General features: G+C 36.3%; 1 protein-coding gene across 3 annotated transcripts in view; it reads left to right on the top strand.

Annotated features, from left to right (window-relative positions):
- The window catches only part of MAP2K4 (mitogen-activated protein kinase kinase 4), a 124,258-nt gene that overhangs the window by 4,042 nt on the left and 107,549 nt on the right, over nt 1-12,667 (top strand). The window contains exon 2 of one of the 3 annotated variants that reach the window (XM_003262591.3): nt 7,754-7,786. The exons of the other annotated variants lie outside the window; for them this stretch is intronic. Coding sequence (XP_003262639.1) covers nt 7,754-7,786 — 33 coding nt within the window. The remainder of the gene's footprint in view (nt 1-7,753; nt 7,787-12,667) is intronic. 3 annotated transcript variants of the gene reach the window in all.

The following is a 12,667-nucleotide window of genomic DNA, read 5'->3' as shown; positions in this document are numbered from 1 at the left end:
TGCCAAGTTAGGTAAGTGGTTTTATGAAAGTATATTTGGCATTAGGATGAGTTTGCATTTGACAGAGGAAACAATACTCAAATGAACTACTCTGAGAAATGTTTTTATTCTTAATGTTTCATCAATAATTTGTTAATGTAGATAGATTTAATAGGAAAATTTCTTGCATATTAGGGCCTCATTCTGTGGAAAAGTGTTATTCTTTAGTCCAAGAAATTTTAGTCAACCTAAAGTAAGGAATTGACTTGTAACATTCAAGAACCTTCCTAGCCGTGGCTTGGGCTTTCTCTTGTGGCAAATCTAAAGCCTTGTGACTTTAGCTGGGTTAGTGTGAATCCTGTAAAGAGAAGATCCCGTTATACCAGGTAATTAATCCTAGATATGTATAGCAAATAGTACTAGATAGTATCATGGTTGGCATGTTAAAGAATACCATATTCTGATTAATAGAGCTTGCCAGTTAGATGAGAATTCAACAGCTTCTATAATGAAATTGCATAGGCAGGATGATTCCTTTTCCAGTAGTAGCTGTAGCAGCTAGCGTTCCCGTAGCATGTAGTAATGTTTAAGAAACAAAAGGATGTTGAAGTGGAAAGAGCACTGGACTTAGACCCAGAAAACCATGGTTAAGGTAACCGCTCTGCTGTTTACAAACACTGTGATTTTAGGGAAATTACCTAACTTTTCTGAACTCTCTGTTCAGAAATTTCTCATCTGTTAAAATAGGGATAATGCCTAACCTGTAGGGCCATTGTAAGAATCACATTCTTAATGCATGTGAAAGTGCTTTGAAAATTATAGAATAGCTATGAGTATATACAGATTGTTATTAGACGTGATTATTTGCCTGCTGTAGTTACTAGTCACTTAAAATGTAATAGATTTCAAAGATCTCTTAGCTGAGAAATGTCAGTTTTCAATAGATGTTTTCTTAAAATGGTTAGAATAGAATCTATAATTGATTCGGAAAAACATTGAGCCATTTGTAAAATACTGGTTACAAGAAATAGTTACAAAGTATATGTTGTAGGTGCCTCTGATTCTCTTAAAGTGCTGATTTAGGCAGTTTTTTTCCTTCTTCTTCTTAGGTGTTAATATAGGTATACAACAGAAAACTTTGGGACCAGTCGAGTCCTTAGCTATTTACCCTTAGCTGAGCGTTTTTATATATCAGTTTAAGTAAAAAGATGATAGCTTGATTCTGCTTTACAAAACACAGCCAGTACTTTAAAATGTAATGAAGTATATCTGTTAAGAAAAAGTTAAGAGATTTAAAATCAATGTAGTTATTTCTCCCAAAAATATTTGAATATAAAATGTGTATGAAATGTCCTGCTTTTGATTTCATCTGTTTTTACTAATTAGTCTGGTTTTCGAGAACCATGGGAGACCTTTATCTTAATTTTAAAGAACTGAATTGTTCAGACAGTGAAGAGTTTCAAACCCCAGAACTGCTTGCCCTTCCCAATGTGTTGCATAACATTTCTTTTACTGTTTAACATAACTTCATACAAGTTCACCTCAGCAAATTAGTCCCCTCTCAAAGCTCAGACTGCATTTCTTCTTATGTTCCCTTAAAAATTAGAGCAACCCTAGTATTAAAGTAAAAAAGTGGAAAAACATCTCACCTCACTTTTAGAATACATATTTTCTCACATTTTCCTTTAAAATACCTTACTAGCCTGAATGTGTGCTGAAACTTGTTTCAGATGGGATATAGTTAACCCTGTATTTTGAGTTGTTTTCTTTTTTAGTAAATTTTTTTTCTTTCACTAATTTGAGAAGCTGGATTGATGTGAGCCCACAGAGTTTCCTTATTTTTAGGGGTCTGGATATCATAATCCTGACTCTATTCTACGTAACCCAGGTCAGTCTCCTTTGTAGTCTCTAGGAAATGGAGATGGCTCCAATGATACAACCTGAGAAACTTTAATTGAGGCTTAAAAAAGAAAGGGAAGCTAACAGTTAACAACTTTTTTCACTGTTCCTACCTAATTTGATGCTCACAACCATCCTTTAAAGGTAAGTGGGCATAGTCCCTTTCATAGATGAGGGGGTAGACATTTATTTGTTCCGGTAGAGGTGGGTTTTAACCACCTGTGTGACTGGTAGCCTTTGCTCCTCTTACTACTCTACTGCATGGTTCTCTGAGCCTCTTTAAGTCGTTTCGGCCATTCAGGTCTGAAGGAAGAATCTTTGCCAGAAGTGATGCAGATTCAGGAATAGAGGAGAGAGATTATTTTAGGTTTCAGTCAGGAGGCGGAAGCTCCAAGCAACCAGCCACCTTTTGAGATGATTTTCTAGCCTTGGTGCTCCAAGAATGGTGCACTTTGTTACAATGTTCTAAACTTGCTGGAGGGTTTACAGTGGCATTTTGAATCTGGAGACATTTCGATTGGGAATCTCCAAGTAAGTAGAAGACTTTAATTAGAGGAAACCAGTGCAGATTTGAAAGGTAATAGAATCCTTTTAACACTATATATAAAAGGAACTCATTTGGCATAAAATTTAACAAATGTTGTCGTTCTGGCTAAATTTGTCATCTGGGCAAATTACTATTTTTGCTAGTGGATGTGGGTTAGCTTCTAGCTGTTTCCTCCCAACTCCAGAAAATCTTCAGGTGTCTCTTCACGCTTTGTAAAGTTGGGAGCTTAATGTATACTTACATTAATAGAAAGTATTCAAGTCGTAAGATTGGCCTTGGTTGTAGCTACACAGTGAAAGGGAGATGATTAGCCAGTAGTTTACACAACTCAAGATGGGCCTTTTGAATGAAGAAAACAGTTACATTGTATGCAGGTTGGTTCTTTAAGAACAACACATTATTCTCCACCATGGAGAACGAGGATTAAAATGGACATCACAGCAGCTTTTTCAAGCTATATTGTATTTCATCTTACCCAAAATTGCTCAAACATTGAAAAACGAGGAATCAAGAAAAGTGTTGCCAGACATATATATCTGAACATACACACACACACACACACACACACCAAATTGTTCAAACATTTAAAAAAAGGAATCAAGCAAAGTGTTACGAGACATATATATCTGTGATATATATATATGTCAGATGTATATATATCTGACATGCCTATGTCTATTTATTGCCTGGCTTTGCTAAAGAAATCAGTGACATTAAGGAGCTCCCCTGATGATTTTGGCAGTTTCCCTGGTATCTAGTTATGTGCCTGTCATGGGGAAGCATCCATCTTTTTGGGGTTGTTAGAGTCCTCAGGATACCAGGCTGTGCCTAGGAAGGGTTGTGGCAGAGGTGTAGAGGGTGGGGTGGGGATCCCCAGGGCTGTTTGGAGTCCTTCCCTTTTAATTCTCTCAAGGTGACTGTGAATGAAAGGAGAAAGACTGGTTTTGTGTAGGTTAAGCTGGTCTGGTGAGCACCAGAAAGATAGGGAAGGTGCCATAATCGTTGCTCCCATTAGGGAGAGAACAGGAATAATAGTGCCTGTGATAATAATAACCTGCTTTAGTCCAGGCTTTTGGTTGGACATTTTAGGTATATTTTCCCATTTAATCATCACAAAGCTCTTTTGGGCATTATTTATTTTTCACAAATGAGGAAATTGAGGCTCATAGAAGTTAGATACTTGCCCAAAGGAACATAATTGTAAGTTACTGTCTCAGTATACTGTGCTTCATTAAACAGGCTTGAAAAGGTAATGTGGCATTTAGTTTTGTGGCCAAAGAATAAATAAGGTGGTCGTTGCCCAAAGAGAAAAAGAGCTGGCATTATGAGGACAAGATCTTGAATTTAAAAAGTGTGGAAGGGATTTGATTAGTATTTTATCAACTCCTGACTGGTGGATGATTCTAACAACCTGGAATTGCTAACTTAGGGTGGCTCTCTTTTGATAGTTTCAGAAATTTGAAGTAAGGAAATCTAAAAGAAATAAACCAGCAGGAAATAAATTTTGGGGAACTTGCTCTGAGTACAATGAAAATACAAACTTAGGGTAGGTTTAGATAACGCCTTACATGTTAGAGCCATAATGATATACTATGGGTAGCTGGGGTTTAAGGCACATGCCAGAAATTTGAAGTTGGAAGTTTGAAGGTGTCAGACAAGTAGACCCTTCATGCTTGTGACAGAGGAAAGACTTTGTAGCACGGTCTTATGGGCATGACCAGTAAGGCAGCTCTGATTTTCTTTACATTAGTGTGGGTTCATATTATAGTTCATAATGCACTTTCAGCAGTGCAAAAATCCAGAATGTCCAGGGAATCAGAAGCAACTACTGAGGAGATAGGAAACCACTTATGTCCCGCGCCACACCCTCTCTGATTTATATTATCAACCTAGAGGAATGGGAATGGAGATAACTACAAAACCCCGTAATGGCCATTACACAAGCAAAATTAGATTTAGGCACACTGTTTTCAAACCCTTAATATAATATTCTTTATTTAAAAATGACAAAACTAGGACTCAAGTGAAATGACTTCAATTTCACAGTTGGAACTAGAACTCTGGTCTCCTAACACACTTCATTTTGTTTTTTACTTTATCAAATACTATTTGCTTTTTGTTTTTTAAACACTTACGCATCCTAAGCAGCCGCTTACCTCACTGTATTTGGTAAGAACAGTAAATCGTAGGTTTCAAGTTATGGCCACATAAAAGATCTTAAAATTGAGGTAAGAGGGTGAGAATGAGGGGCAAATGTGGGAACGAGGGTAGGAGAGACGTAGAGAGAAAAAGGAGGAGGAAAAACCCTCATGTAGCTTTATTTGTTTTATAGGCTTACTAGCATTCTGTCCTATGCATTTTGATATTGATTCATCAATATCAAGAATTAAGAATTTAAATTCTTAAATAAATATTATTCTTGATATTTACTCTAAGATTTAATTAAACTTGCCTGGGGCCAGGAAAAATGAAAAAGACTCAAATTTACCCCTACTTGTAATGGGGAAAATTTAAATGGAGGATCATGTCAAATTAAGCCCTAGGGTACAGATAGTTCACCCAGATATAAAAAAATGAGGCACACAAGATTTAAAATGTAGCCAGTTACTATCAACAGGTTCAACGGATTATCTAGTACCTCCAGAGATAGGACTTAAAGTAAGTGAATAGGAAGTCAGAATTTCGGAGACAAGGGAGACTTCAAAAATTGAACATATTGGCCAGGTGAGATGGCTTATGCCTATAATCCCATAACTTTGGGAGGCCGAGGCAGGAGGATTGTTTGAGACTAGCCGGGGCAACATGTTGGGACTCCATCTCTACAAAAACAAAAAAGCCCCAAAATTAGCCAGACATAGTGGCTTGCACCTGCTGAAATGAGAGGATTGCTTGAGCCCAGGAGTTTGAGGCTGCAGTGAACTATGATCATGCCACTGCACTCCAGCATGGGCGACAGCAAGACCCTGTCTCTAAAAAAAAAAAAAAGAAAAATTGAACATATGTGAGTGAATACTAATGAATATTATAGCATAACTAAGAACTTGCATTTTGTAAAGTTGAGGATATTGGAAGTTTTCCTCACTTTTCCTTCCCACCATCTTTCTCTTGTACAAGATTGTTGCTTGTCCCCTTTGCCCATCCTTACCCTTTGAGTATGAGCTAGTGGAGCTATTTGGTACTTTCCCAAATCTGTACTATAAGCACTAACTTTCTGACTTTTGCAGGTCTTAGAGGTTTAGACAGACAGACTAAAATGCTTCTTACCTAATTTAATTGATAATGTTAAGAAAGTTATAGAATTGCTAAAGAAAAGGTGAGCCAGTGTGTTCTAGTTAATTTAGCCCTTGCTTGTTAGTGGACTCTGGGCGAGTTACCAAGTATTTTCTTAGTGAGAAATAATGCGGAGAGATGGATGTTTGGATGAGACCCCAGCATTCGTTCACCTGGTCACTTCATAATTAGATACAAAGAACAAGTCTATACTTACGCTTTGGACATTTTAATCCCCTTCCCACCTCCTTTGTAGCTACTTATATAGATTCTGTACTGGTGACAGAACTTCAGGTTTGGAGAATTTTTTAGCACTTAAACTGGCGCTTAGCTTTCAATGTGTTAGAGCAATCATTGGTGACATTCTATCATCCTCAGTCACATATACCTTAAAATTTTTAATATACACTTATTAAGCAATGTAACTTTTTTTTTACACAACCTTACATACAGATCCAATTGATTTCTTTTTCATATACCTTACAAATTTGTTTTCTTGCTCCTTTCACCCATCCATATTACTATTTTGTTCACCTCTTCTCTCACCTTTTCACCTCTTTCTTTTTGCTACCTAGTAACAGTCAATCAGGGTATTTTGCTTTAAAGTTGTTTGTTTCCCAGCCTCCTCTCCAGTTGTAGTAGAAGGTGAGTTTTACCTTCCGTTTTCCAGTGGGATGCGGGGAAGACTTGCCTGCTACTTCCAGAGAACCCTTTTCTTCCTGAATGTACTCAGCTCACTTTGCATGGTAGGAGGCCAGTGGCTTTTAGTTGCTTAGGCTTAGAAGACCCATACATCTCTGTTTTTCTTTCTGAATTCTGTTCCCACTGCACATTTGGTGGGGCAGCATATTGACCTTCAGTGGTAGAGAGACCAGGGTCAGACCTTCTAGGTTTGCCCTAGTACTTCTTTCCCATGAAGTCTCCATTCTCACTTCTTCCTGCATTGTCATTTGTGTGATAAGGTAGTCAGCAGTGGATTACTTCGGTGGTGCACCAAAGGTACTTTCATGTCAAAGTAGCTACATTAGCATTTTTCAGTTTTTGTACTTTATAGATGGTATCTTCTTAGAATCCTAAGAATTTTGATAACTGGATAGGAAAGACTACTTAACTATCCTTTCTTCAGTCCTGGCTCTTTTTTCTGCATGTTTTCATTGAATTTGTTTAAACACAAAGTTATTATAAGCTTACTTCCTTCATTTTGTTCCCCAAAACAGTCATAAACACAAGCATAGATGGACCACTAACAAAACCAGATATCCATCCACTCACTAAACTAGGGGTGAAAGAATATTCTGTGAAGGCTTTTGTTTTAATTGGCTTACTTTACTGGGTGCATCTTATTAAAAATTATATCTGTATACAGTGTATACATAAGGTGTAACCAGATCCAACTGGATTTAGAAATGTGTTTAGGGTTCTAAGGGGGAATTCACAGGTTTTCTTCTTCCAACTTCTAAAGTACTTGGCTTTCTCATTCCTAGGGACACTTATCTTTTTTTCAGGCCTATTTTAGAAGAATTTCAGCCCCTCTTCAGCAGTTCATTGTCTTATTGTTTGAAGTTAGCTAATTTACTAGGAAATGTTTTATGTGTGTGTAAGTTTCACAATTTATGAACTGCTAAAACTTTTGCATCATAGATGGTAATTAATCATGGGTAACTCTAAATCAGTAATTTAAGTTAGTTAAGTAGCTCATATTCTGTATTTGTAGGTTGAAAACATTGAAAAAATGGACAGAACTATCTTAAAGGTTACTGTTAACTTCTAAGGGCTTATAGTTCTTTTTATTAAATATATATGAAAAATAAAGATTAAGACTGCAACACAGTTTAAACTTGATTTCAGTTTCATGTAATGTATTACATCTACATCTGACAGAGCTAAGTTTTTAAAGAAAGCTCATGTATTATTGTTGTCTCTGGTGGGGGTAATGTGATTTGACCTGTTTTTGAATTCGTTTTATTCAAAATTTAATATAAAAATGCAATGTCATGTTCCAATTTTGGTTTGTTTGATTTACAGTAAATGAACTGGAACTTATCTTTTTTACTTTAGGCTTTCAGATAAACTTCTGTGAAAAGGCACAAAGTAAGCTACAAATTTTATGATATTATGCTATTTATTTTTTTCATATCCATCTTGGTATTGGGAATGTGTCCACTATTGTTTCAGCTAACCAGCCATGGCAATTTTATATTCAAAGAGCTTCCATTTTTCATTTCTTCTTTCAAATATTAAAAAAAAATTATATTCTTGATTGTAAATTGTACTTTTTTCACTTGAAATTGAAATAGCAAAATATGTATAGGTATTTAGATGTATATAATATGGAAATATGTATTTAGGTATAGAAAAGTATATATAGGTATTCAGACTTAACCCTAATTTAAATTACAAATAGAAGAGAATTCACTTTTAAGATCGTGGTGCAGAAAGTATAGAGTTATATTCAGACATCTTATGCTTTCAGATTGAATTATTATAAACCATACATTGAATATATTTTTAATTTTTTTCTTTAAAACAAAACTGTGTTTTTCTCCTGCCTCCCTCACCATCCTTATTCTGTATTAGGACACTAGTCTTCATATAATACAAAACAGACTTTCTATATCAAAAAAAGTTATAAACATTGTATTTTATTTATTGAGACAGGGTCCCACTCTGTTGTCCAGGCTGGAGTGCAGTGGTGCAATCATAGCTCACTGCAGCCTTGACCTCCCTCAAGCGATCCTCCTATCTCAGCCTCCTAAGTAACTGGGACTACAGGTGCATGCCACCATGCCTGACTGACTAAACTTTTTTGTAGAGACAGTCTCGCTTTGTTGCCTAGGCTAGTCTTGAACTCCTGGTCTCAAGAGATCCTCCTTTCTTGTCCTCCCAAAATTCCAAAATTACAGGTGTGAGCCACTGTACCTGGCCAAAAAAAAAAAATGCATTTAAGCTTAAATGTCATCTGTATCAAGTACAGTTAAAAAAATCTCATCTGAAGGAGACTACTCTCCAGTTAACATAAAAATATACCAAAATGTGATATAGGTCATTTTGTCTTCCGCTTATTTATTCATGAACTGGAGAAGAATGATGCTTTGATATGTATCATTCTTAAGTAAATTGATTCAGAGGCAAAAAAAATTAACCTGGAAAAAACATTTCTGCTATGTTTCAAATTTTTTTGGAATGAGAATGCATAGTTTCCACTGATTGATTGTTATGACTACTTTGAAATGTAGTTAGCAAAAATTTATTTCTTGAATGGTTCACCCACAATGTAACTGTATATGAATAATAGAGATCAAGCAGTTAGACCCTAGGATAAAAGTTTTTTTAATTGGTTCATTACTGTTATGTCTCCCTTGCCTTAAATAACTGACTAAAAGTAATATATGATTTCCTGCTCATAATGAACCTTTATATACGGTATATATCTATATGTAATGAAGTTACAACTTCTGTTTTATGCTTTTAATTTTGACACATTCACTGTGATAACTTTTAGCTTTGACTTTTAAAAATGTCTGCTTAATATTTAGCATGACAACGTTTAGCTTTTATTTGTATTTTGACCTAAAATCTAATTAATGAAAAAAAAGGCTGTCTTCTACTTTTGTTCATTTTGGAGACAGAGTCTCACTGTGTTTCCCAAGTTGGAGCCCAGCCTCCAATTCCTGGGTTCAAGTGATCTTCCCACCTCAGCCTTCCAAGCAGCTGGGACTACAGGTATATGCCACCACACCCAGCTCATTTTAAAATTTTTTTGTAGAAATGGAATCTTGCTGTGTTGCCCAGGCTGGTCTCAAACTCCTGGCTTTAAGCAGTCTCACTTCAGCCTCCCAGAGTGCTGAGATTACAGGCATGAGCTACCACACCTGGCCTGACTTTTTAAAAATTTTAAGTTGTACTCACATTATTGTTTTTTTTATTTAACTTAGTTCTATTGTAGATATAAAACAAGAGAAACATTGATTATAGTAAAATTGTATGTACAGTGTCTATAAGTAGCTTTGTATGTGGATTAAAAATGCCTTTGAATCTTCTAAATGGCTCTGTTTTTGTCATTATAGAAATGATAGGCTTGCAGTGCGGCCTGCTTAGATACATATGGAAGAATTTAACAATGGAGGCTTGGGACAGCAGAACCTATTAGAACTTAATTATGTGGTGGAGGGGCATATGTATTCCCACTTTGATTATTCACCTTGATTGCCCTCACTGTCTCTTTACACTGTGGCTACTTTCTGCTGGCTTTTCACATCTCTCTTTTTATTTCTGCCTCTTCCCGTTGGAAGGCTCCACTTTATTTTCCAGTTTTGGGATTCAACACAGTTAATTATATACATTCATTCACGAAATCACATATTGGACACCTAGAAACCATACAGTAAGCAAGATTCTTGGTACAGAAATGAATGGAATAGGCCCCTGCCCTTAGCAAGCTCTTAGTGTAGTGGACTAGAGTTGATCCTACATTGATTACGTAAGTGTTCAACCACCGATGTTACATACTAATTGATTTTTAGCTGGAACCAGGGCGAGGATGGTGCGGGAGTGGATCTGTCCTGGGCACCTTTGCTCCTGCTGTTCTCTCATGAGAGAGAATGAGCATAAAGGGTGCTGCGAGTCTCATGATAACTGCTTTCTTGATTGGACACTATGTCTTAGGGATCCAGCAATGGGCCTACCCTGCTTTGGAGTTAAGCAGATGTGTCTGTGCTGGCTCAGACCTCAGTGAAAGACTCAGGGAATGGGAGTGCACACATCAGGGAGGGGAGCTGGAGACTTGGTAGAGATGGCCAGCCCCAAGTTGACAGTATTTATTTTTGTTCTATCAGTACCTATATTTTAGTATAAGTTCTCAGTTGCTTACATATATTAGCACTTCTTCTAAATCTGGTCCTGTGATTTGCATGACTTAAAAAATTAGAAGTGCAAATTTGTAATGTTTGCAGGCAATCTACTGGTTTGCTCTGGAATATAGACATTAAATTTATGGTAAAAATGGTCACACATTTCTTTAAAATTGGGCTTGGGCTGGGCACGGTGGCTCATGCCTGTAATCCCAGCACTTTGGGAGGCCGCGGCGGGCAGATCACCTGAGGTTGGGAGTTCAAGACCAGCCAGACCAACATGGAGAAACCCCCGCCTGTACTAAAAATACAAAATTAGCTGGGCATGGTGGCACACGCCTGTAATCCCGGCTACTTGGGAGGCTGAGGCAGGAGAATCGCTGAACCTGGGAGGCAGAGGTTGCAGTGAGCCGAGATCGTGCCGTGGCACTCCAGCCTGGTCAACAAGAGCAAAACTCCGTCTCTAAATAAATAAATAACTCCATATCAAAATAAATAAAATAAAAATAAAGGCTTGAAATCATCAAAGGACTGATTTCTCCACTGTTGGGGCACACTTATTTCTAGAATCTCCACTTTTATTCTAAGGATATTTCAGAATTATCAGATAAGCTTATGTTTAATTTATTAAAAAGAATTATGTATCATACAGTAGTTGTAGGAGGGTATGGGGCAAAGAGCATGAAATTAGATACCATTCAAGTCTGATAAGTCTGAGTACTGGCTGCTTCAAATGCTCAAATCTATCACAAATAAAAAAGATTTTTTGTAAGATGATTCTGATGACTAATGGAAGCTCTGAAGGATTAATTTTTTTCATTGACTTTCACGTAGTTTTTGCTCTTTATATTGCTACGTCACTCTCATTTAATCACTTTATTACAGTTGCCTGTTACAAGTCAGTGGAGTTTTATTGGAGATGTGTGTGTATGTATTTACATGCACAAATAGAGATTACATGTTTTATTTGGGAAACAGATTTCTATAGAAATTCAATAAAAATTCACTCTGCTCCTCACAGTCTTCTTTTTATAGATTATAGTTTATGCATTTATTTACTCTTCAGTTTATTTTCTAAATATAAATTTATTTTAGATAAATTAAACTTCAAGTTACATTTATTTAAGACCATAGTGTCATGTTTCCTTTAATACTGTTGGATCATGAATTTTTCTGAAGTCTGAATGTAAGAATACTTTAGGGAAAAAATATTTTTCCATTTGTAAATGTAGAGTTATAAGTGTAGAGGTCCTGCCTTAGAAGGTTGATTAATTTATCAGTTATTTGAAGATAATGTTTTTGTACATGTAAAGGTATTTATATAATTTATGACCATATCTCATTGACTTTAATGAGCTAACCTGTGAACATAGTTGTTTAGAATACGACTTACTTGCTTTATAAAACCATTTTTTCATTTTTTATTTTTTGAGGAGGGATGAGGATTTGCCTGAAAACATTTTTTTCTCACAAGCTGCCCAACTACCAAAAAAACATTATTCCGAAACCTCCTGATGTTGATTCCTTGTGAAGAGCAGTTGAGTTGCCCAATGTGTGCCACTCATGACAGAAGCCCCCTTTTTTAGAAACATAGTTTTTAAGAAATGCTTTTATGAAGTTGAATTTACCTTAGTGTTGTCAGCATTCTAATTTTTTTTTTTTTCAGGTGAGAATCGTGACTCATTTAAAGATCCTTGGGCATAGGGATTTTCCTCAGAAAATGCCTAACCGAATTGTGTGCTAATCAGAGTGATAGTAGCTAGGCGTTTGGCAAATACTCTGATTTATTTTTCACACATTTATTTTTCACACAAAGGTACTTTTTAGCTGTTTATCACTATCCTCCCCCGCCACCTTTTTTTTTTTTTTTAGCTGTAGTATATTATCAGTTCATGGCCGAAGAGTTCTGGAGCTCTAAATATTTTGGGTAGTGTTAAGTTTCTGTAGCTTTGTCTTTTACGTTTTTGGTGGCCTTAAAAACTTTGTGCTTTTAAAAAATTGTTTAACTTGGAAGTATTTGCATAGCAACAGGATATTTATTTAGAAGATTAGATGCTCCAGAGCTATTATTCTGGATGCTACGAATTGAAATTAGAGTACAGGTGGTGGTGGTTTTTGGTGG

Source organism: Nomascus leucogenys, chromosome 19 (assembly GCF_006542625.1).
Source record: "Nomascus leucogenys isolate Asia chromosome 19, Asia_NLE_v1, whole genome shotgun sequence".
Taxonomy (NCBI): Eukaryota; Metazoa; Chordata; class Mammalia; order Primates; family Hylobatidae; genus Nomascus; species Nomascus leucogenys.
Note: the sequence above shows the minus strand (reverse complement) of the source record. Positions and strands in the feature narration are given on the sequence as shown.